The sequence below is a fragment of the Galeopterus variegatus genome, unplaced genomic scaffold, assembly GCF_000696425.1.
Source record: "Galeopterus variegatus unplaced genomic scaffold, G_variegatus-3.0.2 Scaffold58, whole genome shotgun sequence".
In the NCBI taxonomy this organism is placed as follows: Eukaryota; Metazoa; Chordata; class Mammalia; order Dermoptera; family Cynocephalidae; genus Galeopterus; species Galeopterus variegatus.
Window position 1 is genome coordinate 685,618 of NW_007726169.1, and position 27,193 is coordinate 712,810.

At 49.5% G+C, this 27,193-nt stretch overlaps 1 protein-coding gene across 1 annotated transcript in view; it reads right to left on the minus strand.

The window, feature by feature from the left end:
- The window catches only part of CNGB1 (cyclic nucleotide gated channel beta 1), a 126,041-nt gene that overhangs the window by 87,595 nt on the left and 11,253 nt on the right, over positions 1-27,193 (minus strand). The window contains exons 13-19 of the mRNA XM_008575132.1: positions 22,158-22,317; positions 21,122-21,208; positions 11,962-12,049; positions 11,264-11,300; positions 5,179-5,341; positions 2,601-2,708; positions 924-1,081 (exon numbers count right to left, since the gene is read on the minus strand). Coding sequence (XP_008573354.1) covers positions 924-1,081; positions 2,601-2,708; positions 5,179-5,341; positions 11,264-11,300; positions 11,962-12,049; positions 21,122-21,208; positions 22,158-22,317 — 801 coding nt within the window. The remainder of the gene's footprint in view (positions 1-923; positions 1,082-2,600; positions 2,709-5,178; positions 5,342-11,263; positions 11,301-11,961; positions 12,050-21,121; positions 21,209-22,157; positions 22,318-27,193) is intronic.

The following is a 27,193-nucleotide window of genomic DNA, read 5'->3' on the forward strand; positions in this document are numbered from 1 at the left end:
TCTTACTAGCTACCAATCAGGAACTGCTTCTCAGAAACTGCCCTAAATAAGGTGTTGCTGGGCAAATTGGATGTTTCAGTGTCTGCTTGTGTGTCTGTGTTTGGAACCCTTTGGTTTCCTCTGACAGGTTGGGGGCATTTTGTACCCAGTGTTCCCACCACTCAGGGTCAGAATGGTGAAGGGCCCAACAAAAATCAGGGAAACAACATTGCTCCAGCTTTCTCCGAGTAGGAATCTTGGTTCTTTCATCTTTAAAAAAGAGAGATTGTAAGGGATCATAGCCTCCCTGTGCATCTGTGCTGATGCTCACAGTGCCCAGAGACTGGCTCTTACAGGTTCAGTATGGCTATGTCTCTGGCTTTAGGACTGTGAAGTCGGCTTTGCTAGGTCCATTGTGGACATCACAATTCCAAGGCACAGCCTCCTCTAGAAAGACTTGGGAAGTCTCCCTGACAAGAGAGCATGTTTCTATTTCCTCCTGACACTTTGAAAGAAAGGAAACTTTCAGGCAGCACCATAAGAACTTTCAAGGCACTGAGGCCTCTGAAAGATGAGACTGTCTGGTTCCAGAGTAGGCTGTGGACACCATCTGAGTATAAGACTGTGAGATGCATCCCAAGGTGGCACCACCCACCTGCTAGTGGGAGAGGAACAGAGAGTCAGTGAAGGTCCTTGCCCTGTGGGAGAGGGAGCCAAGTACAGCCAGAGTGTTGGTCAGAGCTTTGACCTTTGTCCCACCCCCGGGCACATAGTTAAACCTGCATTTACAGGGCCCAACATCCAGAGAGAGAAGATCTGGGCTTCTCTCATCTCTCATGTGCCCCACCCATTTCCTTAGGTTACTCTCACCATTAGTTGAGAGGGGGCTTTGGGGGTCCCACACCATCCCTAGACATGTGGGCCACCTCCAGCTCCACACTCACAGGGCTTGGGACTCTCCTCGTCGGAGGTGACGTCGGGGTCGATGAGCTTCTCCTTCACCTTCTCTGTCCGCTCCTTGAAGAGCTTCACCAGCTCCTGGAGCCGTTCATTGATGATGGCACTGTTCTGGCTGGCCGTGGAGGCCGCACGGTCCTGTCCACTGTGGGAATACCATGCAAAGCTGAGCAGGCTGAGCAGGGAAGGGACCCCTGTGTCCCCAGGCTAGAGCCTGGCAGCATCTGTGTCTCATCTCCTAGCAGAGCCAGAAGGAGGTAAATCCTGCTCTTGATTCTTCTGACATCAGAAACATCAGACATACTTCAATATCCCCTGGGAAGCAGCCTCCCTGCAGGGACTACACTTCCCAGGCAGGTGTGGCCGTGTGAGTGCTGCCCACTGGAATGTGAGCAGATAGGATAATGTACCTCACTGCTGAAGAGGGGCCTGGTGGGGTGGGGTTTTCTCTTCCTAGTGCTGACAGGTGGGAATCTTGGAAGCCACATGGAGAAAGAAGGTGGCAGAGCCACTGGCAGCTGGGTCCCTAAATGATTGCATGCAGCAGCGATTTCCACTGACTTGAAACACACACCTAGTAAAATGACTATGACATATGAGACACCCTCTTTCTCCTTAAGCCACTAACCTTTGTGGTCTATTTGTTACAGCAGCTTAGCCTGCCTAGCTAACACACAGGTCTCCATGTTGATCTTGCTAAGAGTTTTCAAGGGAAATTTTTCATATTACACCTGATTTCTACTCATTTTCTGGTATTAAACCCTGAACCTATCCCTCCTCTACAGCATAAAATGTGCCTCCACTGTTTGCTAAAATGGGCAGCTGGACCATGGGTGAAGTTTAGGGTTTTCTTCCTGCTTCTTTATCTTTTCTGAACTGTACACAATTCATTAAGCATAAACTGCATAAAATTATGGATAGAAAAAAAGACTGGAAGGGGGAAGGAAAGCCTAATGCCTCCTGTGGTCAGTCAAGGAGTCGTGCCTGGGGAGCGTGGCAAGGGTTCCAGGCCAGAGGCCAGGGCTAAGTCTGCTCAGACCCCTCAGACAACACCTCCCATTGGGCCAGCCCTTGGGACACTTAGAAGATGTCAGAGACTCAGGTCCTAATACCATCACGACGGTCTCTAAACATTGTCTTACAGACCAGCTGCGTCAGATCACCTGGGGAGCTTGTGAAAATGTGGATTCCCCAGGACCCGCTGTCTGAGGTTCTGACCCAGCAGCTCTGGGTGGGACCTGGAAATCTGTATGTTAACAAGTTCCACGGTCAGCACCCACTGGAAATCCTTGTGGTCCTCCCTCTCCCCACTGAGCCTTTCAGGGATTCAGTACCAGGAGCCCCTGCTGGTGGCTCCCCTCAGTCTCTTCTTTACCAGGGGACCTCTGCCTACAGAGACCTCCTTCTCTGAGCACTGCTGGCCACAGACACAGCTGGGCCCAGAGTCCAAGTCCATTCTGCAGACTTTGCAGGACTCCCAGGCCAACCAGAAGCAGCCTGGGCAGGAGACCTGCCCTGTCTTACTGCTCGGAATCCACTGGCAAAGTCCACCTTGCGGGAGACAGTTCTAAAACACCCTTGCTCCCCCCACCCACCTCCCCTCACTCTCCCATCCCCACCCAGGCTTCTGACTCTCTGAGACCCCAGAGGCAGCCCCCACTCACTCGGTGTTCTGAGGGGTGGTGGGGTCTGACCAGGCCAACACCGGGGACTCAGCTGGGGACAGCGCCTTGAGCTCTTCATCCTCATCATCCTGAGAGGGCAGCTTCTTCCTGCAAGGACACAGACATGGAAGGGCCTTCAGCAAGGGCAGGGTCCCAGGGGGAAGTGAGACGGCTTTGACTAGAACTGATACCTGGGTAGAAAGTGGGAGATGGTGCAGCCAAAGGGTCCTCATTTGCCTGTAGGGAAGCAAAAATGGAGAAGAGAGGGGCACAGCCACCCTGTGGACCTCAGTCTCCACATCTGTTCAATGGCCTCTCATAAAGGTAACAGCACTGACTTGAGTTTGCATCCCAGTCCTGCCTCTTACCCATGTGCAACCTTGGCAAATTACTTAACTCTCTGAGCCCTCTTTAAAACGGGGCTAAACCTACCCAACTGAATGCGATACCTACCACGCAGTCAGATCTCAGCTTAAACTTCCTTCCGTCCCTCGAGTTCCCAGTCTGAAGTCATCCTCTTTCCTACCTCACCCCCCTCCATTCTCCATCACACCACCATTTCAGTGGTTGGAGAAGGCCATGGAATCCAGTCTCCAGCTCACGGTGTGACTTTGGGCAAGTCCCATCCCCTCCTGCACTGCAGGTTCCCTCTCTGAAGAGTAAAGACTAAATTATGCCTGGGGCCCCCTATTATTCAAGAAGTCTGAGCCTTGCCATAGAATGCATAGAGTCATTAGTATCTTGGCCAATAGTGTCTCGGTCTTAAATCCACCTGGATTTCAGAGACAAAAAGGTTTTTGCCCAACCTACCCCTGGCCTGAGGTCAGCAGGTTAGAGTCCAAGCAGTCTGACTTGGTGAGAGAGGTGCCTTTTATACTATTTTACATTGGCATATTAGGGGAAACTCCAGCCTGGTCTCCATATGCCACCTCCCCGCAGCTGGAGAGTCAGAGGAGGAGTCTCCCTCCGATCCTTTCTTTGGGAAGCATACCCCAGAGCCAAGCCCTGAGCTGCCAACACCTGACAAAACCTGCACATCTTCCCAAGAAGCTCACATCAGCAAAGGTTCCTACTTCAACTCCGGAGGGCCACTCACAGAGCTGGGCAGGAGGACACTGGGGATGGGGCTCACCAAGGGCCAGGCTGAGCCACACCAGTCACTGTGCAGATACAACACTCAGCGGGGACTCAAATCAAGTCTTGCCAGGCCTCCAGACCAGCACTCTTCCCCAGCCTCAGCCACTGTGACCCAGGACTCCATCATTAGGGCTCTTAGGGGGATACAGAGGAGGGCCATGCAGCACCCACTTTTATTCCAGAAGGCTGTGAAACTATCCTGTTACCCTCTGCCAACCCGCCTAGGGTGGCAAAACTCATGGATTCACCTCTTTTACACTCTGTCCTCCTGCGTCCTGCCCACCAGTGCCCCCTCCCAAGCCTGGAGAGCTCATGCTGCTCTGGAGAACCCACAAAGAGGACCTGAGCTGGTGGCTCCTGTCCCCCAGCACCGCCCAGTGCCAACACCACCCAGTGCCAGCACTGCCCTGAGCACCTCGTGCGCAGCAGCTTTCTCACCACAGCTCCAGTGGACAGGCGCTCCTTCTATCCCATCTTAATGGGAAGATGGAGGCCTAGGAAGGTTAAATGGCTTGTCTCAAGGCCCACATCTGCTAAGAGGTGAGCGGGATTCATTCCAGACCACATGGTCACTCCAGACCACAGCCTTCAGCTGCAAGAAGGGCCTTGCCTGAGAGCCCCGCCGTTGGGGCCTGTGGTTGCTGTGGCTTTTCGGCTCCCATCCATTGCTCCCAAAGCTCTTTTGGTCCCTGCCCACCCTCAGCGCCCCCGCCTCTCGTGTCAGCACTCAGAATCCTCCCCTCTCTGGGTTAGGCTCAGACAGAGGCTCCCGAGAGCCCAGTTCTCATAGTCACGTTCAACCTAGCCCATGTTTGTTTATTCGGCTACTTTTTCATTGTCGATCCCGGCCCCACTAGAATGTCAGTGCCAGGAGGGCAGGCCCCTGGCAGGCTTCCCTTGATTTATGCCCAAGACTTAGAGCAGAGCCTGGCACACAAGAATGTTCAGTAAATATGTGTCGATGAATGGATGATGGGGACAAGAGGAACCTCACAGGCCCAGCTCATAAGCAGAAGACACGAGGTGTGGATTCTATGCCCACATGATCTTTGTCCCCTCCCTGTCCCTAAATATGCCCCCCAGCCTGGTCTATATAGTTTCCCTGCCCATATAACCACTCAGCAGCAAATTTATCTCAAGAGGGGGTAGAAATGAGCTCTGTCACATTTATTACACATTATTATATTATTTACAGTTATATTACTCCACTAACCTACAGCTGAGGGTATTTGGAACAGGGCCTCCTAGGAGAGATCTTATAAAGAGCCCTAAGCCAGTAATTAGGAGAACCAGCAAGGGGGGTCATTGTTCCAATCCTTATACCAACTCGCTATGTGACTTTGGAACAGCAGCTTTCCCTCTCTGGCCTCAGTTTCCTCATCTGCCAAATAGGCAGGTGGCCCAGTGCTGAGAAAAGCCCAAGAGAAGCATAAATGGTGACCTGTGCATCCCCAGGGCTGAGCCCGGGACCGTGAGGGTGTCGGATTTGGCAGGAGAAGGTGGCAGCAGCTCAGGCGAGGGTGGATTCTCCTCCGTGATGAGGGGATGGGTGACAGCATCAGTGTCTTCCACCTGCACTTCTGGGTGCTCTTTCGTGGCAGGCACTAGGGGAGAGGAAGGAGAGGAGGGAGTCAGAGAGAGAGAAAAGCCAGGTGCCAGAGGCATGCTGTGTTCTTGAAGGAAGCCACCAAGTGCATGTGTGGCAGGGCCCCTGGCAGCTTCACCCCCAGCAAAGCCCACTGGAAAGCTCCATGCAGGGGTGCAAGAATGCAGCACTTGAGGTCTTCTGAGGGCCACAGCCACCCCAACTACCAGCCCAAAAGAAGGCACAACACCACGGAAGCCACAGGAGCTCATGTCACAGGCTGGAGCCCAGCTCTCCAAAGTGCAGCCTTGCTTTCTTGAGCCAAGAAAAGCAACAAGGACCTGGGGGTTGGGGGGTAACACTCAAAGGGACATGGGGAGCCTAGAGGAGCTGGGGTACTGGGGCCTGGCCTAGCACAGCCTGGGTCAGTTGCTTCCCCTCCTGAGCCTCAGTTTCCCCATCTCAAGGTAGGGGTGACAATGCCTTCCCAGGCCTCTGAAGATTGAAGAGCTTCAAATGGAGACATTTGGAGCTTTCCTCCAATGAAGGGCATCAGACTGACTTTGTAGGATGTGTTACCCCTGTTCAGGTACCTGCTTTGACATTTCCTTGTTTTTGTACATGACAGGAGCCTCCAAAATGCATCAGCCAGCCTGACTCTGGACCTCTGAGATGCCTGGTGCTGTGTCTCACATCCTCAGAATCAGGTCCTCCCTGGGGAGCCTGGGCATGGCCCTGTCTCAAGCTCCATCACCTACCTTAGGGACTGAGGGAACAGGTCTGCCCCAGGGCCAAGCTCAGAGGATGGTGAGGGGATGGCCTGACTCCCCACTGCAGCTGGGCAGGATCACCCTTCAACAACGAGGCACAGGTCTGGGCACCAGCAAGGCAGGAGCACACCCCCCAAAATGGGGCTGGGGAACATTTTGAAATAATTAGATATGTGATTTAAAACAAACACAAAAAACTAGCCATCATGGGAAAAGCCAGCACTTTTTTGGCATTTGTTCTACTAAACTCTAAATCCTCCAAGGAAGAGAATGAATGGGAATTGAGAAGTTGCTAAAAATTTAAAGAAGAAGCTTTAGGACAAGCGATCCCCCAGGCTCTGGGAAGGAGGACCGTGAAGTAGAGGGGTCCTCACCCTACTTCACAGCAGGCCCAGAGAGGTCAGCTGCAAGAGGGACAGGTGCAACGGGGACTTAAAGGCAGCCAGGACATGGGCATCCTCTCAGACATGCTCAGGGCCCCAGTGTGGCCGCAGACAGCAGAAAGCACCCTGGCCTCAGTCACCAGGAGGCTGCCGCGGGGAGCCTGGGCAAGGCGGATGTCCCCACCCCCACCCCAGCCTGCTGCCTTGCCCTCTCCCAGGAGAGGAGGGAAAACCCCAGGACCGGTGCTTCATTTCTCGCCAGCTTAGCAGTGTAGGAACTCAAAAGAGAAACGTTACTGATTTAAACTAAGAATAGTATTACTAAAGATATAAAGAATGACATTGTATTATTAAATTGGTTTAGAGCACACTATTTACTGTTAAGCACTTCCTATATGCCTGCCAGGCATTTGTTTTACTAAATTCCAAGTGCTTTATATATATTAACTCTTTTTTTTTTTTTTGGTGGCTGGCCCATACAGGGATCCGAACTCTCGACTTTCGTATTATAGCACCACGTTCTAACCAGCTGAGCTAACCAGCCCGCCCTGTATTAACTCGTTTAACCTTCCTAGCTGCTCTATGAAGTGGCTGCTATCATTGTCCCCATTTTGTGGCTAAGGAAACTGAAGCCCAGGGAGGTTAAGAAATCTGCTGCAGAGCCAAGATTTGGACCCAGGCAGCCACAGAGGTTCAACTCTGACCTCCCCCTGAGGTTGATGGCCAGCGTACACAGAGGCCTCTGTTAAAACCATATCTCAGCTCAGAGGGTGTCCAAGCAGCATCACTGAATTGGGAATAATGTTCTTACTAAATCTTCTCATAGATGTTTGACCATATACGTAGCATTTAAAATCATCATGTGTCATGCCACAGTTGGGTCAGTCCACTGTTCCAAAGTGTCACTGGGAACATTTCTCAAAGTGTAGGGCTCTCAGGGACCGGGGGGGACAAAAGATGATTTTAGATGGTACAGACAAGGCAAAGGATAACATAGAATGAGAATGTGACTTTCATTTTAATTCTTTCTAGATCCTGAATACACAGAGAGGAAGTCCCAGGTTAGTGCTGCTATGGCCTTAACACCTCTCTGACACAGCCTAATCCTCCTTTTGGATAAGAGAGCAGGCCTCACTGTGAGCCTTCAGAGGCCACCGTATCTCATTAGAAACTATCAACACTATTTTGTTTTCAGTGTACTTATGGCTATTTCTATTTATGTCTTCTACTATGGCACACAATGCTGGTTTTCCATTTGAGTAGTAAAAAAAGTTTTCCTGTTTTATTTTATTTATTTATTTATTTATTTATTTTTTAAAAAGATGACTGGTAAGGGGATCTTAACTCTTGACTTGGTGTTGTCAGCACCACGCTCACCCAGTGAGCTAACCGGCCATCCCTATATGGGATCCGAACCCGTGGCCTTGGTGTTATCAGCACCGCACTCTCCCGAGTGAGCCACAGGCCGGCCCCAGAGTTTTCCTGTTTTAGATACACTTAAATTTAAAAGAGGATCAGTGAAAGGAAAATAGTAAGCAAATAAAAGTAGAGTTGGTGGAGAACACAATAATAATTAGGGAGAGACAAGTGGGGGCGGGAATTGGGGGATCCTTTGGAGTAGTAGATTGAAGCCTTGCCTCTCAGAGGATGGAGACTGGGGGTGTCACCCCTTGTTGCAGGGATGATCCACATGCCACCCCACCCCCCACTCTGTGCCCACCTCAAGCCAGGAAGAGGAGAAAAGGACGACAGTGGATAGCTTCTCATGAAATGTTCAGTTCTACCTGCTTGGACTGATCTCAGGCAACCTTGCACAGTGCCAACCAAAAATAAACAAAGAAACCAAGACAGAAAGTGGGCAGGTCTGGCTTGGTCTAAGGCAGAAAGTGACAGATTAGTTGAGAGGTGTCAGTGTATTCCTGAACATTTTGTCATCAGGCAGCAGTAGCCTGAAGCCACTATGAGGGCTTTGTCACAATTAAATGGATCCAGATAGGCCCTCCTTCTACCCTGTCCCCTGAGGACGCCTCTCCTCCTTGTCTTCCTGCCTGCACCTGGAAGCTTATTTCCTGAAATGGAATTTTCTGAACAGATATCAATAGTCTTCAGAAAGTCCAGCTCTCAGCAAACTCTCACAGTCAGTAGCTTCTATTTGCAGTGGGCGCCCACATCACTCTTCTATTCTAAAAGGAGGGATCCTTTTACTGTCCCTCCGCAGTTCCCTGCCCAAGCCTTTTAGCCCGAAGATCTGAGCGAGTGACTTGTTTAAATTAGGGTGTGTGACTATCTGTATAAAACCGATGACCTGCAGAAAACAATGCACAACCCAAAGAAATAAATTGCTAATTGTGGAATTTTAAGTGAGGGAGAAGGGAACTAAAACCCCTTAAGTCACCACCACAAAGCAGGCATTGATCAGCAGAGGAAGAGGGAGTGATTTTCCGTAAGTACAACCAGTGGTCCCACACCGTGACCATGGCATTCATGCGGGAATACAGCCCAAGCCATGCAGAAGCACACGCCACGGCATGAGCATGCTGGGTGGCCGAGATCACACTACCTAGGCAACGAATGGAGCTCCTGGTCTCCTTGGCGAAGCTGGAGTTGGACAAGGTCGTTCTCCGGGAGATGAGGACAGGGATGCGGGTGACTAGGGGGCGGTAGCTGGGCACATTGGGGAGGTGCTCGGCCAGGTAGGTAGGGGCAGGCCTGGGGGGCACTTGGCCAGGTGGCTGGTCCTGGACCAGGCAATTCAGCTCCATGTCCCGACCTGGTTTAGCCATGGTGCTGCGGCCAGAGGGTCTCAGGCAGAGGCAGAACCCTGAGGACTGCAATCATGAGCACAGAGTTGGGAGAGGCAATGTAGGTGGGGTCCTTCCCCCAGCATCAACACAGACCAACCTGGTGCTTTCCTGTGTTTGCAGCAGCTCTGCTCAAGATCTGAAATGTCACTCTTGTCCCTGGAGTTCAACATCTAAAGCATCATCAGATCATGTTTCTGGGCTGCCCAACAGCTCCAAGGGACAGCCCTGGAGCCCCCCCAACTTCTCAGGCTCTCTCTACTTACCAACCACCAGTAGCATTTCCCATCTCAGACTCAAAAAGAGTTAGAATGAAAAACCCAGAACTCATAGACTCTCAGACTCTTAGACCCAAAGAACCTGGACACAAATGTTCTTAGCTCAGTAGAATTTTCCAGTCAAAGAAACTCTGGAAGTTAATTAATTTCACTCCCCTAGACCCTGGTTCTCAAACTGGGCTGCACATTGGAATCACCTGGGGAGGTTTGAATATTTCTTCTGCCCAGGAACATCCCCAGAGATTCTGATATCATGGACTAGAGTTAGGCCTGGCACCAGGAATTTTTAAATCTCCCCAAATGATTCCAATGTGCAATCAAGTTTGAGAACCAGGGCTCAAGGCTACTGCCTCTCAAACACCAATGTGCAGACAAATCAACAGGAGATCTTGTTAAATGCAGATTATGATTCAGCAGATCTGGAATGAGTTCTGAGATTCTGCATTTCTGACCAGCTTCCAGGTGATGCCAAAGCTTCTGGTTCTAGGTCCATACTTCTGAGGAATGATGGACTAAAGGCTGTGCCTCCGCGTTTCTCAGAGCACCCGCTTCCAGATGCATGCAGAAGGGCGCAGAACCAGACTGCAGAATCTGCATCTGCAACTGGTTGGTCCTGGTCATATTCATCTGTGGGGGGCCCAACATCAGGCCTGGACTCAGTAGGTTTACTACAGATGTGTGTAGAAGTTAACAGAGAACCCTCTTCAAAGACCAGGTGGGGAGCAAGCGCTAGACACCCAGGGTTAGGACACCTGCGTCCGGTTCCATCTCAGTCTCTGGCTTCTGGGACACAAGCCTCACCATCCCCACTATCGACTCCTCCCTCCGTGCCAGCCAGAGTGCTGGGTGCCCTTGACACAATGTCTCCCCTGTGGGGAGGGTACTAATTATTACTCTGTTTTTCTTGATTTGGGAGCAACAGTTCAGAGAGGTCACAGAACGGGCTCTGGGTCACACAGTGAGGATGAGGAAGAAGAGCCGGCAGTGAAACACAGATCTGTGCCTCGACCTTTTGGCCAAATCTGACACACCCCAAGCCTTTGTTTTCTCATTTGTGACATGGTCTGTCTGCTGCACAGTGTGGCTGAAGCACCAGTGGCTTGGTGAACGTGGAGATGGGGCAGGCCCCAGGCCCTGCCAGCCAGGGCTGGGTGTCCATCTGTCCCATGCTCCACAGCCCAGCTCTTGCTCGGTGTCCCTGGACTCTTTCCCCACCATTCCTGGAGTTCTCAGGATTAGGAAGAGGGTGTGTGTTAATGCTAGCTGGGTACCGCCTGGAGATCCTAGCAGTCAAGAAAAGCTCATAAAGAGATCTGGGTCTAGGACACACCGTTTGCAGGCTCTGATCCCAATTTTCACTCAAATATGTTATGTCTGAGCCAAACTCTCTCTGAGCAGTAGCCCAAAAAGCTGCATTCCCATCAAGAAGAGGTGGCAGGAGGGTTGGCTGGGAATAGGGTTTCCCCAGCCCCGTGAGAGTCTTGGGGTCTTAGCATAATTCCCCTAGGGTCTTTGAATGCATCATCCCCAGACACAAAGGAGGGGTTTTGCCTGGGGTGGGGGGTGGGAAGCCTGGCACGGGGGACAACAGAGGAGTGGATGGAGGGAGAGGAAGAGGTGTTGCCCCTGCACCAAGGCTGCCCTCAGCTAGAAAGTGTCCCAGACATTCTTGTGTAACACCACCGCCACCACCACCAACCCACACTTACCTCCTGAGCTGGTGGCCACAGCTTCCTCCTGCAGCTCCTGCAAAGAATGAAGTGGAAATAGAAGCTGTTTCCTAGCCTTAGTCTAACCAATCTGCCTTCAGGGGTCCTCATGGGCCCCAATTCTATTCCTTGCCCTGCCCAGCCAGTCAGCCCCTGTCAGTCACCTTCTGGGGTATCTGGCAGCCTACAACCTGTAGAGGGCAGTGCACACAGGCCTCCCAGGCCCTCATGCCTAACACTTATGGTGAGGTCCTAACACCTAACAACTAATGTGTATGATGAGGTGACTCCCCGTGCCCCACTGTACATGTGGAGACAGAGCAACTAAAGCAGCCACCACAGGACTCCCCACCCCAGGACCACACTTCACAGTGTACGAGCCCTTTCTAGATCCTCCTATAAACCCCAGGGAGACATTCATAGCCCCATTTTACACAGGCAGACACAGAAGCCCAGGGTGGGAGGCGACTTGGCCAAGTCAGGCAGCCACATGAGGACTAGAGCCCAGACCCTTCCTGACAGCATCTGACTCCTGGTAGGAGCAGGGCCTCACAGGACCTACCACCTTGCTCCCCTCTGTTCTATGGGCATCTCACCAGCCAAAAATCCCCTGTAAACAAAGTGGACAAGACCCTAGCCCTTCTGCCAATGCCAGCCTGGGCCTCAGAGGAGCTCTGGGTGCCTGAGGCTTCTCATACCTGGGGTGAGGCCCTCTGGTGCTGGGTCTCGCCTACTGCACTCTGGTCCTCACTGGCCTGTGACATTAAACAGCTATCCAGCAGGAAACTGTGATCCCTAGGGACAGGAGGAAAAGAGTGTTAAACATTTCCTGCACCGTGCTGAATGACAGGCTCTGTGCCAGGAGCTGGGGGCACAGAAATGCCCAAGGATGGGTCCTCATCCTCATGAGTCTCCCAGGGCTGTGAAGGACATGCTGGAGCTCTGCTAGGAAGGAGGGCTTCCTGGAGGAGGTGGACTGTAAGCTGGGCCTCAAGGATGATTTCACCACAAGGAGTAGGTGGAGAAGGGTATCCAGGAAGGTGGAATAGCATGGGCCAAAAAAAGCATGGAGGACATTTGGAGGAGCTGTCATCTGGGACGTAGCCCAAGGGGCACCATATGGTGCTCAGAATATATGCCCACGATTTTCCCCAAGAGCCCCAAAGCAACCTTGGTGATGCAGGCTGGGCAGAAAGTGCTTAAAAAGTGAGGCCCAGAGATGTGAACTGACATGGCCAAAATCACACAGCAGATTGTCCCAAACCACACAAACCTTGAACCCAGGCCTTGGTTCTTTCCACACCATGAGGTAAGAGCCACGCTGCACCTGTTGAAGGTTTCAGGGGTCCCTGGCCCAGGCAGCAGGCATACCTGAGTGATAGGGTCAGGCGTGAGGCTGCAGGAGGCACAGAGGACTGTGGCGAATCAGAGAACTTGCATCCATCTGAAGGCAGCAACCCCACTACACTTGTAATGGGGGCCCAGGGTGGCTAGATCTTCCAGTTTTCAAAAGGAGCCTGAACTTCATGTTTTTAAAGTGGAATTTCCTGATATTTAGATGCTGATAATTCAAACTAATATATCTATATTAATTTGTAGATATCTAAAAGAGCCTATCTCCAGGCTAAATTGGTCCCTTAGATGTCTGTGTGCAATCTCTGGGTTAAAATGATGACTTAGGACCAGGCGTTAATGTGATTCTTGTAGTTAGAATTAGTCCCTGCTTTGTAACAGCTCTATACCACCTCTCAGACCCCTGTTAGCAAGGGGCTCATGAAGTGTGCTCTGGGGGGTCTGCCACCCAGAAAACCCAGATTCACAATTTCTCTTCCTAGACAGCCACGTCTCAGCCCTCACGAGGTGGGCAAAGAGGTAGGGGCAGATGGAGCCCAGTAGGTTTAAAGCCAGCCACCTGAGAGCAGGAATAAGCCCACAACCATAGTGCCACACAGTGCTAGGCACTGTGACAAGCACTTTACATGCAATGTCTCCCTGAATCCTCATGTAAATAACTCTGAGAAATCTATAAATGTGATACACCACTTTAAAAGAATGAAGGGCAAAAACCACATGATCATCTCAATACATGCAGAAAAAGCAGTTGAAAAATTCAATACCCTTTCATGATTAAAAACTCAACAAGTTAGGTATGGAAGGAAAGTACCTCAACACGATAAAAGCCATATTTGACAAACCCACAGCTAACATCATACTCAAAGGTGAAAAATTTAAAGATCTTCCTCTGAAATCAGGAACAAGACAAGAATGCCCCCTCTGGCCATGTCTATTCAACATAGTATTGGAGGTCCTAGGCAGAGCAACTAGGCAAGAAAAAAAATAAAAGTCACCCAAATTGGAAAGGAAGTAGTTAAATCATGCCTATTTGCAGATGACTTGATCTTATATCTAGAAAACCCTAAAGACTCCACCAAAGAACTGTTAGAACTGATAAACCAATTCAGTAAAACTGTAATACATAAAATCAACATTCAAAACCCGGTAGCATTTCTGTATACTAACAACAAAATATCTGAAAAAGAAATAAAGAAAACAATCCCATTTACAATAGGTACAAAAAAATTACTTAGGAATAAATTTAACAAAGGAGACAAAAGATCTGTACACTGAAAACTATAAAACATTGATGAATGAAACACAAGACAAAAATAACTGGGAAGATATTCCATGTTTGTGGATGGGAAGGATTAATATTGTTAAAATGTCCATACTACCCAAAGTGATCTACAGATTCAGTGCATCCCCTATCAAAATTCCAATGGCAACTTTTACAGAAATAGAAAAACAATTCTAAAATTTATATGGAACCAGAAACGACCCCAAATAGTCAAAGTAATCTTGAGAAAAACAAAACAAAACAAAGGTGGAGAGCTGGAGGCATCACACTAGCTGACTTCAAAATATACTACAAAGCTATAGTAATCAAAACAGCTTGATGCTGGCATAAAAATAGACACATCAACCAATAAAACAGAATACTCAGAACAGAAATAAATCTATGCATTCATGGTTTAGTGATCTTCAACAAAGTTTCCAAGAGAACACAATGCAGAAAGGACAGTCTCTCCAATAAACAGTATTTGGACAACTGGTTATCCACATGCAGAAGAATGAAATTGGACCCTCATCTCACATCATATACAGTCGTCCTTCAGTATCCGTGGGGGATTGGTTCCAGGACCCCAGTGAATACCAAAGTCCATGGATCCTCAAGTTTCTTGTATAAAATGACGTAGAATCTTACACAATGCAGAAAGGACAGTCTCTCCAATAAACAGTATTTGGACAACTGGTTATCCACATGAAGAAGAATGAAATTGGACCCTCATCTCACATCATATACAGTCGTCCCTCAGTATCCGTGGGGGATTGGTTCCAGGACCCCAGTGAATACCAAAGTCCATGGATCCTCAAGTTTCTTGTATAAAATGACGTAGAATCTGCATATAATCCACACACATCCTCCTGTATACTTTTTACATGTAGTACCTAATACAATGCCTACACATCACTTCATTTGCATAGATTCAACATAGCACGTGATGTGTGACAAATTCATGTTTTGCTTTTTGAAACTATGTAATTTTTTTTCTGAATATTTTCGACCTGTGGTTGGTTGGATACATGGATGTGGGACCCATGGATATAGAGCACAGACTGTACAAAAATCAACTCAAATTGGGTTAAAGACTTACGTGCAAGATTTGAAAATATTAAAATGTTAGGAGAAAATGTAGAGGGAAAGCTCCATGACACTGGTCTGGACAATTTTCTTTTGGATATGAACACCAAAGCACAAGCAACAAAAGCAGAAATAGAGGGCCGGCCCGTGGCTCACTCAGGAGAGTGCAGTGCTGATAACACCAAGGCCCCGGGTTCAGATCCCTATATAGGGATGGCCGGTTCGCTCACTGGATGAGCGTGGTGCTGACAGCACCAAGTCAAGGGTTAAGATCCCCTTACCGGTCATCTTTTAAAAAATAAAAATAAAAAAGCAGAAATAGACAAATGGGATTTAATCAAAGTAAAAATTTTTTAAAAGCTTCTGCATAGTCAAGGAAATAATCAACAGAGTAAAGCGACAACTTATGGAATTAACCAAAAATATTTGCAAACCATGCACCAGATAAGGGGTTAATATCCAAAGGAAATCAAACAACTCAATGGTAAGAAAACAAATAACCTGATTTTTAAAATGGGCAAGGGATCTGAATAGACATTTCTCAAAACAAGACATACTAATGGCCAACAGGTATGTGAAAAAATGTTCAACATCACTAATGATGAGAGAAATGCAAATTAAAATCACTTCATACCTGTTAGAATGGCATTATCAAAAAGACATAAGATAACAAGTGATGGAGAGAATGTGGAGAAAGGGAGCCCTTGTACACGGTTGGTGTGTGTAAATTAGTACTGCCGTTATGGATGACAGTATAGTTTCCTCAAAAAATTAAAAATAGAATGATCACATGATCCAGCAATATCTCTATTGGGCATATATCCATAGGAAATGAAATCAGTATGTTGAAGAGATATCTGCACTCCCACGTTCACTGCAGCACTATTCATAACAGCCAAGACATGGAATCAACCTAAGTGTCCATCCGTGGATGAATGGATAAAGAAAATGTGGATACTACTAAGCCTTAAAAAAGAAGGAAATCTTGTCATTTGTGACAGCATGGATGAACCTGGAGGACATTATGTTAAGTGAAAACACACACACACACACACACACAGAATGACAAATATCACATGATCTCACTTATAGGAGGAGTGTAAAAAAGCTGAACTCATAAAAGTAGAGAGTAGAATGGTGGTTGCCAGGGGCTGGGCAGGGGTGCGGTTGGGGAAAGGTTGGTTAAAGAATGCAAAGTTTCAGTTAGACAAGAGGAATAAGTGCAAGAGATCTAGTGTACAACATGGTGACTATAGTTAATAACGTTTTGTATTCTTGAAAATTGGTCAGAGAGTAGATTTTAAGTATTCTCACCATAAAAAATTATAAGTATGTGAGGTCATGCATATGTTTATTAGCTAGATCTAGCTATTTCACAGTGTATACATATTTCAAAACATGTTGTACACGATAAATATATACCATTTTTATTCTCAATTAAAAAATAAATCAACTTTAAAAAATGAGCCTGAAAAAAAACCAAAAAACAAATAACCCTGAAAGACCAGAGCTGTGGCTGATTCCGCTCCTGCTGAGAAAACAAAGGCTCAGAGAGGTCCGATGGCTGGCCCACAGTCACACAGCCTGGACAAGGCAAACCTGGATAAGACATCAGCACCACTGGCTCCAAGGCCAGCACTAACACTCCATTCTGCTGCCCACCCAAGCGTCTACACAGCCACCACCTGACATGAAGGAGTGGAACAAGTGTCTAGATGATCCAAGCACACGACTCACTTTATTTCTCTTCATTGTATAGACATTTCCATCATGAGGGTCCAGAATTATCAGGGTAATACTTCCCACCCTGCCCACCCAGGAAGAAACAGATTTTCTTATGGAGATTCAAGTTACAGAGGCAGGGCTACGTTATGACTTTCATGGGTCCTGGGCACTTAGTCTTCATGGGCCCTTTCCTCCATAAAACAATATGTTAAAAATTATTTTTGTGACCATATTTGGAAAAAGATTATTGTTACTATTATATTTTTACGACATTATGAGGCTGGCTGGTTAACTCAGTTGGTTAGAGCGCAGTGTTATAACACCAAGGTCTAGGTGTTTGGATCTCCAATACTGGCCAGCGCCAAAAATATTTTAAAAAGTAAAACAAAATGAATAATAAATTTGTCGATTTTAGGGCTGGCCGGTTAGCTCACTTGGTTAGAGTATGGTGCTGATAACACCTACAGCACCAAAGTCAACAGTTCAGAAACCTGTACTGCCCGGCCGCCGAAAAAAAAAAAAAAAAAGACCTTTTATCTAAAAGTTCATTTTTAGGGTGTGATTTTGGAGAAAATTAAAACATTCTCATGGGCCCCTAAAAGTATTCTGGGCACTGTGCCTGTGCCTCATGCACCAGAAGTCAGCCTTGCATCGATGGGTAGAAGACGGCCTTTCCACTGCGAGGGGCTGGCTGGATCCTCCTTTCCCCAGACTGATACAGCTCTCTGCTCAGAGGCTCAGGAAATAAACTACCCACAGTCCCAGCCAGATCCTTCCTGGGGTCCTGCTTATTCTGGCATCAGGCAAGTCACCTGGAAGTCCTCGGGCTGCCCCCTAGTTGCTCATCTGTCAAATGCATAAGACTTGCCCAATGCATCCAGCCTGACTGATGTGAGTGAGGTGAGAAGGGCCAGTGGACTCTCATGCAAAAGTCAAAAAACACTGTCAGGTCCTGTTCTAGTGATTCCTCTGAGTTCTTCAACTCTAAACACTGGTAAGCAGCTTTCCTCACCTGTGGTACCAAGTGTTGACTTTGGAGCGAGCCTGACTTGGGGTGGAATCCCAGTTCTGCCCTTCCTGACAGGGCACCCCCAGACATGCAGGGCACCATCTCTGAACCTCAGTTTTCTCATCTATGAAATGGGTTTAACAATAGAATCTGCCACTCAGGCTGTCTTAGCAGTGTCTGGCATGGAAAAAAGTACTAATCACACAGCAGCTGTTATTATTACTGTTCCTGTCATTATTATTATTAATCCCAGAAGTGGCAGTGATCTGTAGTGTTATGAAATCACCCACATGGATTGGGGATAGTTTTACACAAACATCCCCAGCTATCAAGACACCTAATGAGCCCAATGGTGGCCCTGTTTACATCACCAGGGGCTGTTTTGGGCCCCATGTATCAAAGTCATATCACCCCTGCTCCAGTGTGCCCAGTGCCTGCCAAGGACCCCCTTGCCCAGCCCGGAAGCTGCAGTCCATCAACTTCTAGAAAGTTCCCAAATCCCAGGGATTTCTGAGCAGAGAAACACATAGGAACTAGCTGAGGTGGGCTTCCTGGAGGCCCCCCAACTTTCCAACTTAAAGGCCAGGGGAGTAGCAGTGGCAGCCTGCTTGCAGGATTTACCAGTCCACTCCTCCTCCCCCAAGCCACCCAGCAGGCTGTACCCCTCCAAGTTAAGGTCCTCATTGTTGCCTCAGCAGACTCTTCACCTGAAATCCCAACCCTGAAAGAAGGAAGAAGGGGAGCCTTAGAAAGAAGCAGCCACCTACTTGGGTCTCTCTGTCTTTGCTGGCAAGGGTACCCATGGTGCAGGAGTTCAACTGGAGGCTGTGACACTCATTCCCAAGCCTGGGGTCAATGCATTCAAATGGAGAATTTGGAGAGCCCTGGCCTAGCCGTGAGACCAGCTCCCAAGCCAGTGTGGCTCAGGTAGCAGAGAAGCCACCAGTCCTCCTGTTTCTAATCAGATTAAGGGGATGTGCAGGGAAGTCTGCAGAAATACCTCCAGGGAGGCCAGGTGGGGACCAAAAGGCCATAGTTGCTAGGAAAAGCTGAGCGTAGCCTGCAGAGACAGGGTTGCTAGGCAACCATCTGCCCATTACCAGGGCCCTCACGTCATCAGTAACCTGTGTCTCTGCAGAGCTGGCCAAGAGCATCCTTCCCCAGCCAGTGACAGCCCAGCTGTACTTCTCCCAGGCCTCATACTCTCTGGCCCTGGCCCTGGGATCATTCACTCTGCAACCACAGTGTCCTCATCCCTCCTTGAGCCTGGGGCCCAAATGTTCCCTGAGTTTAAAACTCTGGGTGAACATTTGTGTGAATGTGTGCCTGCAGCATCTGTGGGTAACTCTGGACACATTTGCTTGCGTGCGTGAGCATTTGTGCAAGGGTAGTGTGGATATGTGCAAGTGTGTATAAGCAGATCTGTGTGCACACATTTGCGTGAACAAGTGCGTGAGTGTGCTGCATGTGCTTGTGCATATATGCAGGATGCATATGGGTTTAAGTGTCTGCGTAACCCTGTGTATGTGTGTGCTGATATATATATGTATAGTGCAGATATGCGTGTGTGTACCTGTGCGTGCTGTGTTCTGAGAACATATATACAGTCAGCGCATGTGCTGTTTGTGAGCACAGTTGAGCACTGGCCTTCGAGGGCTGTTTCACCTGAAGAGCATTGGCAAATAAAGGGTTTGCCTATGTGTTAGGTACACAGGTGTATGGGAGGAGTGACTCAGAATGATGTATTCCACACAGAGGTGAGCAGAAAGCAGAGGGCAGACAAAGATGCACCACTGAAGCCAGGCAAATCAGATCTGCACCTTGCTGCGGCTGGAGGGAGGCCCAGAGGGCATAATTAGAACTTACTCTCACTTGATCCATCATAACAGCCTCCTCACTGCTCTTCATGCCTCAATCTCTCCCCAACACAGCTGCCAGATTATGTCACTCTCCTGCTCACAAACCTTCAAAGTCTCCCTATTCTTCTTGGAGAATCAAGTTCAAGGCCTTTACAACCTGCTCTCGAGGCAGCCCCTCTTCCTTGGACCACTTTCTGCCTTGGCCTCCGGGCCCCACGCTTTTCTCATCTCCCTCCCCCCTCACTGGCTCTTCCTCCTCAGTCTTCTGGTTCCCCCTCATCTCCCTGACGTCTCCTCTATCCACATTCACTCACTGGGTGCTGTGGACTGAATGTCTCCCCAAGCTCACTGAAGCTTAAATTGTGTCCCCCATAGTTCCAGGTATTAGGAACTTTGCCCTCACTGTGACAGTGTGAGGAGGGTGGGAAATCCTATTCTGGTAATTGAAAGGTGGGGCCATGAAGAGGTGATCAGATTGTGAGGACAGTGCCCACATAAATGGATTAATAAGTTGGTGATTTAGTGGTGGTTGTGGGCATGGTGCTGAGGGCTTTGAAAGGAGAGCTCGTGAGGAGCTCTCTCTTTCTCTGCTCCCCTATTCTTGCCATGTGACACCCCACATTGCTGTAGATTCACCTCACCAGATGTCTTCCCTGGACAGTGGATTTCCCAGACTCCAAAAGTGTAAGCAATAAATTTCATTTTCTTTGCAAATTACCCAGTTCTAGGTATTTTTGTTATAAGCAAAAGAAACTGACTAATACACTGGGCCTCTCCTCCTGCCCCCAGCTTTCAATGCTACCTCGTGACCAGACTCCCAACTTCATGTCTCCAGTGCAAACTCCTGCTCCTAACTCCAGATTCAGGAGGCCAACTGTCTGCTCTTCATCCCTACTGTATCCACCTGTCCATCTATCCTTCCATTCATCCCACATTGCTAAAAGCCTTCTCCCTATTAGTGGTTTCTGATCTCCACTTTTTAATCTTTATTTTCACTGAACTCTTCAGTGTGTTTTAATGTTGAAATCTTTATGGATGTGGGTGGAGAATCAACTATTAGTAGGCAATAGGGGAGAATCCAGGATAGCTTTAGAAGGCATCAAAGGTAGCCATGGGATCATTGGCAGGGTGGCAGTGGAGGGGGAGACAGCCCTGGCTTTGTTAATAGCAGGGGAGAACTGTGAACCCACTGCATATGTCCATTCATGCATTTATCCATGCATTCAACCAACATTTATCTGGTGCCTTCTGTATACCTGGCACTGTTCTAGGCTCTGGGGACATGGCAGTGAAAACAACAAAGTTCCAGCCCTCGTGGAGGTTGCATTCTAGGGGGAGAGGGGTGTTGAGTGGTGGGTAATATGATTCCCTGGTCTTTATGAGTACAGTGAGGATTCCCACCTTCTCCCAGCCTCTCTGGCCAGTGCCCAGCAACACACAGCACAGAACAAAGGAAAGGAGCTGCCATGAGCAGCAGAGAGTGACCTAGCCCAGGAGCTTTGCAGTCCCTCACTGTAAACCCGCCTCCCTGGGACAGCCCTTAGCCAGGTAGAAAAGTGACTTACTCAGCCTCCTGCTCCTCCTCCTCCTCTTCCTCCTCCTCTCCATCCTCCTCCTCATCTTCTTTCTCCTCTTGAATCTGGGGCAGCTTCCTGAGTTGGGGTCAGAGGCAATAGGTGAACCCACCTGCAGCTGCCCCCAAGTCTACCTCTTGCCCCCATTTTCTGCAGGATGTCCCATGACTCTTGATACTAGACCTGGACTTCCCAACCAAGGCCCAACCTGTGGAGCCCCACCTGAGCAACTCCAGGCTCTCTCTAGCCACAAGACCTCTTCATTACATTAGGGGCATCTCCCAGCCTCCACTGTCCTCGTGGTGATGCTAGGTCAGCCCCTGATCCTCTCTGGGCCTCAGTTTTCCTATCTCATCAATGTAGGTTATGGGCTTGAGGAACTGAGACCTCCCAGCTTGAGTGGTTATCACCAAGCATCACTAGTGGGAACAAAGATTGTGACATCCCTATGGAGGATAATTTGGCAATCACAACAACATTCCCATGCCTGATGACCCAGCAATCCCCCCTCTGGAAATCTATCCTGCAGATGTACTCACATGTGTGCAAAGACATGCACACAAGTGCTTGCTGCAGAATTGTTCATAATAACAAGATTTTGGAATCAACCTAAATGTTCATCAATAGTGGACAGGTTAAATAAATTATGGTACATCCATATAATGGAATGCTGTGCAGCTGTGAAAAAGGAAAGAAGACAGTCTCTATGCACTGAATGTGGAAAGACTCAGGGTATACTGCTGAAAAAATACAGCAAGTTTCAACAGGGACATGTGATATGCTATCTACTGTGCAAAAAAAAGGGAAAAGGATGCATGTTCTTATATACCCAGACTGTTTCTGTAATGGCACATAAAAGCCTAACAGCCACTGCATCCATCAGGAGAGGGATGGGTATCGGAAAGGAAAGGGAGGCCCGGCTTGGTCCCTTCTCTGGGCCCTTTTATACGTTTGGGATTCTGTACTATGTGCCTGTTACCTTCTCAAACAATAACTAATTTTTTCAGGGACTTCTCTGGCTCCCCACCTGAGTATCTCCTCCACAGATTCGTTCTCTTCTTCATAAGCTGGAGCCACCTCTGTACTCTGCGGGCTGGTGCTGCCATCCTGGTGGGCATCCTCCCAGTCAGGGTCAACCTCCTCTAGGATGAGGTCGGGCTCCACTTGCCCTCCAGGGAGGATGCTGACTGCAGGGGACACAGAAAGAGCCATTTGTGGGATGTGGGGGAGAAAGTGCTTAGGCTCCTCGGTCCCAGAGACCCCACTGGGAGCCTTGGCCATTAGCAGCAGTGTGTCGGCTCTCAGCCAACCAGTGGGGAAATAGCACCTTGTCAGCAGGAAAATTAACAGCCCGATCTGTGCTCAAGTGATGGGTTGAAGCGCACAATCATTCACCCCGTCTCCTTCCCTTCTTTCCCCCCTTATTCCTCTTGAGACAGAGCTTTGATTACAGTTGATCAAGATTGCTTCTCACTGGGGCCTCCTTCTTAGAAGTTTGTGCAGAAGCAGAAACAATGTTCTAATCATAGCATTGCAGGTAAGGCCAGAAAATGAAGGCTTGGGGTCTGCCTTGCCACATTCAGGAGCAGGGTGGCTTGGATTATTCTGAGAGATGTAGAGAGAGCCTGCCCACTGACTGTTCTCAAGATGCCACCCCCTGGTGACAGCATGCCCCTGGCTCAGCACTTGCTTCTGGGAGTCCTTCCCTCCCTCGTGGGCCTAAAGTCTCCACCCTCTAAGAGAATTCAACTTTCTCATGGGAGTGGTCCTACCTTCAGATAGAAGTGTGTAATTTTCCACATTTTGCCATATACCCTCATCCCTGACAATGAAAACACTGCAGGGCTGTGAGCTTGGGAGAAATGGGTGCAGAGGAGTCTCTGCAGGAACCTAAGCCTATCCCCAGGCTCAGGGAGGAAGGGAGAGATTGCACGGATCCCAGGTATTCCCTAAAAGCTCCAGGAGTCTTGGTGATCCTCGAGCCAAGCATGAATTAGTAACAGTGACTTTAAGTGAAAGCTGGCCTCAAGACTTATCCTGTGACTTTGGAAGTTATTGTTCATGGTGTAGCCTAATAATAATAGTAACACTATTTGCTGAGCACTTACTATGTGCCAAGCCCTGTGCTAAATGATTTACACTTCAACATTTTGAGGTAGGAATAATTAATATTGATATCCTCATTTTATTTCCCCTCTTTTATATTTTATTCCCCATTTTACAGATGACCAAACAGACACAGATTAACACATCCTTTTATGGGATGCTTCCCATATGCCAGGCATGGGGCTCCCAGCAATTAGGTACAGATACTATACCTGTCTCACAGAGGAGGTACCTGCCTGCCCTCCAGGGAAGGCCCCCACATGCATCCTGAACTAGCCTTTTGCAGGGTCAGTCCTGCTCCTCTGGACTTATGAACATCCCTGGGACTTGACCAGGGAGGATCCTACAAGTGCAGCCCCAAACCCAGAGGCAGGATACGTTGTATGTGCAGTTTTACGTTACCGTCCAGCAATGGTGAAGCATCTTCACTCTGAGCAGCCCTTTGGGGTGCAAGTTCCTGCCTGGACATAGCAGGAGACATTCAAGGGACAGAACATCCCCTTGTCTGAGAGCTCATTAGCTTTCACAGCAACCCCAAAGAGTGAGAACAGTACTCTCCCCATTTTATAGACCAAAGAGCTGGCTCAGAGAGGCTGCATGACCTGTCTAAGACCACACAGGAAGGTGGAGGCAGAATGACCCTGACTCACTATCTTGTGAGATACACATGCCCCATGAGTGTTCACTGGCACTGGTGGACACTTCATAGTGGGTGCTGGCTGTCCTTAAGCGTTGGTGCTGACCTTGCTTACATGCTTGCTTTCCTTTTCATTAACTTTTTCTTTTTAGGTACTGTGTACTGAGCAAGCATTTTACCTCTCTGTATAGTCTTCTCATCTCTGCAGCAGGCCTGGGAGGCATGCCCTATACTGTCCCTATTTTATGGCTACATTCTACAGCTCTAAGAAGAGGATGGTTTTGCTAGCCAGGATGGGTGGGGGTGGGGTACTCTGCCTCACAGCCCCCACAGCAGGGCCTGGAGGAGAAGCCTCTGTCCTGCTCCAGGAGCTCCACGCCCCTCTCTGCAGGTGTCTGATTCCTGGCTCTCCTGGCCTTTCTAGGGCACCACCCAGGTTTCCAAGTGCTATGGGTGCTCCACCTTGAACTTAAACTTCACCCCTGGAATCCATCATGGGGCTCCACCTCCAAGTAAGTGATCTCTCTGTCCTCAGGGCTATTGAAGAGTCTGGACCCTAGCCAGGGAAGGTCAGCAGCCTCAGCTGGAGAAGGAGCCCCTGATTCCAGGATCAGTGGACAGGAAGCCCGGGTACATGAATGCTAGGCCAGGGCTCCCCCCTCCACACACACACACAACAGATCCCAGGTCACTGGCAAAGCTAGAGCCCTGAATCCAGCCCTCTGTCCTCTCTGGCATGCCTGGGTCATGATACCCCTTCTCTCTGCCTGGCCCTCGGCCAGGCCCGCCAGGCCCACATCTCCTCCCATCTAACTCCAAACACTGGCATTTCTCAAAGTACGATCCCAGCCTGTCTCATGAAGGCAGATTCTTAGGCTCCCCAAACTCTTTAATCAGAAGGTCTGGGGTGGGACAACCTTCATGGTTGCCCCCAGGTGCTTCAGAGGTGGCCCTGCTTTGATTGCTTCCAATGCTTGCTCAGCCCCAGAGTAAGCTTTATGGAGTCACTCCCCTGCTCAACCACCTTCAATGACTCCCCATTGCCCACAGCCTAGTCCCCTAAAGGCAGGCCCCAACTTTTCTAGTTTTATCATCTGCATCGGATTCGGGGCTCCAGATTAGCTGGCGTACCCACCCTCTCCCACGTGCCCCTCCTCTCTTAACTCTAGGCGTTTGCTCGCTCTATTCCCTCTACCGGGACTGCGCTCCCCTCGCTCCCAGTTTGAGACCTCAGGGGTCTCAAACTCAAAGGCCTACCCAGCCAGGCAGATGGCGTATATGGGTGAAGGGGCAGGTGCCACTTGCCCTCAGATAGCAGCTGCTGCTGACACTGTCCTTATAAGCACAGTGTGGTCCAACTACAGCCAGATCTTCCAGGTTTTCAAGAGAAGCCAGACTTTATATGCAAAGTTACCTGATTTTTAAATGTTGACAACTAACTCAAATTTTTAAAATCATTCCTTGGCCCAAAGAAAGACATCTGTGGGCCAGCTGGGACCCAGGGCACAGCTCAGGACCGCAGGCTAGCTCCACCCTTCCTGTAATCCCAGAACCACAGGTATTGCCTAGGTAGTCCACCAGGACATTTATTTTAGCCTTATGCTAAGCAATAATATCATGCAATCACAGGTTTGATGTGTTAATTTGTGCTTTTTTAATGTCAATCAAAATGTCTGTTGCTGTCCACTGGTGGTCCCTGGACCTTTTGAAGGAGAGAATGTGGTCAGGCCTAAGGAGAACCTCCTCTGGAAACGTTACATCCCATAGGGCGCTGACTGTGCCGGGCGCCATGCTGAGGGCTATGCAGGTGTCCTCTCAAAGAGATGCTCAATATCGCGTCCTCCACAGGGCTTTACCACAGCCTCTGGTGGGAAGTCCCCCTGCTGTCTAGCCTAAATCTCACAGGTGGACTTTCCGCATGTTCTGGTCTGAGTCCTGCCCCTTGCCAGGAGCCCTGAGAGGAGGCTCTGGGACTGGTGCTGGTGACTCTGGCTCCCCTGGGAGTGTGGGAGGGGCAGGGGTTCATTGTTCCAGTAGGCTGGGGAGTCGATGGCCACCTCCTTCCCTCCCACACCCCGAAGGTCTTCTGTTCAGGGCATCCTTCTTTCCTTCCTTCCATCCATCCATCCGTTTGTCCATCTGTGCTCTCCCAGGTTCCCTTCTCCCTTGTTTCAGAGGCCTCCAGCTGCCACCACCCCTGAAACAAAGGAGAAGGCAGAGGGTGGGCGGCTGTGTGGACAGGCGGAGGGAATGGATGCATGAAATGATGGGGAGGCCAGGGGATGGAGCAGGGCGAAGGGAGGGACAGACACTCCACCCCAGCCCTCAGAATTATCCCATGTAGTTGGTTGAATAGTGTCCCCTAGAAAGATGTGTCCAAGTCCTAACCCCATTAACTGTGAATGTGACCTTATATGGAAATAGGGTCTTTGCAGATGTGATTAAGTTAAGGATCTCAAGTTGGGATTAGGGTGGGCCCAAATCCAGTGACTGGCGTCCTTATGTGAGAAAGGAGAGGGAGATTTGACACACAGAGGAGAGGCTGTGTGAAGAGAAGCAGAGATTGGAGAGCAGCTAGAAGTGAGGGAGCACCAGGGACTGCCAGCAGTCGCCGGAAGCCAGGGAGGCACAGGGCAGCTTCTCCCTCAGAGCCTCAGAAGGAACTAACCCTGCCAATGCTTTGACTCTGGACATCTGGCTCCTAAATTGTGAGGGAATAAATTTCTGCTGTTTTAAGCCATCAGTTAGTGGTCATTTGTTAATGGCAGCCCTAGGAGACAAATCCACCCAGGCTCCCGGCCCCTGTTGAGTCTGCTCCTGGCTGCCTGGTGCCCACCGGTGACCCCACGCTCCAGGAGCCCTGACTTCAGCTAGCTGGGAATCCCACCTCCTTCCAGAGGAGCACAGAGGAAGCTTAGAGGGGCCTTGGGCCCTCCATCCTCAGAGCCATCAGCAGCCTCTGAAGGGTCTCTGCTCCAGGAAATATTCTTGGCTCCTTTAACCTTTGCCTGCCTGAGCGACAGCTGCCCGGCCAGGTGGACACTGACCGCTGCCCCACAAGACTTGCCCTGGGACCTTCGGCAGGTGCCTTCAGTTTTCTGAGCTCTGCGCCCCTGCCTGCCACAACAGCCATAGGGGTCTCCACTCTGCGCATTCCACGAAGACCAGGAGCTCCATGAGGTTAAGCGTGCCCTGCTCTGAGGCTGGCAGGCTCTCCTCAGCAAGTGGGGGGGACACTCTCCCAGCTCAAGGGAGCTGGAGTCTATGGGGTCTGGTTCCCTTGGGGAGACCCTGCCTCAACCCTCTCCCCACCACCAGGA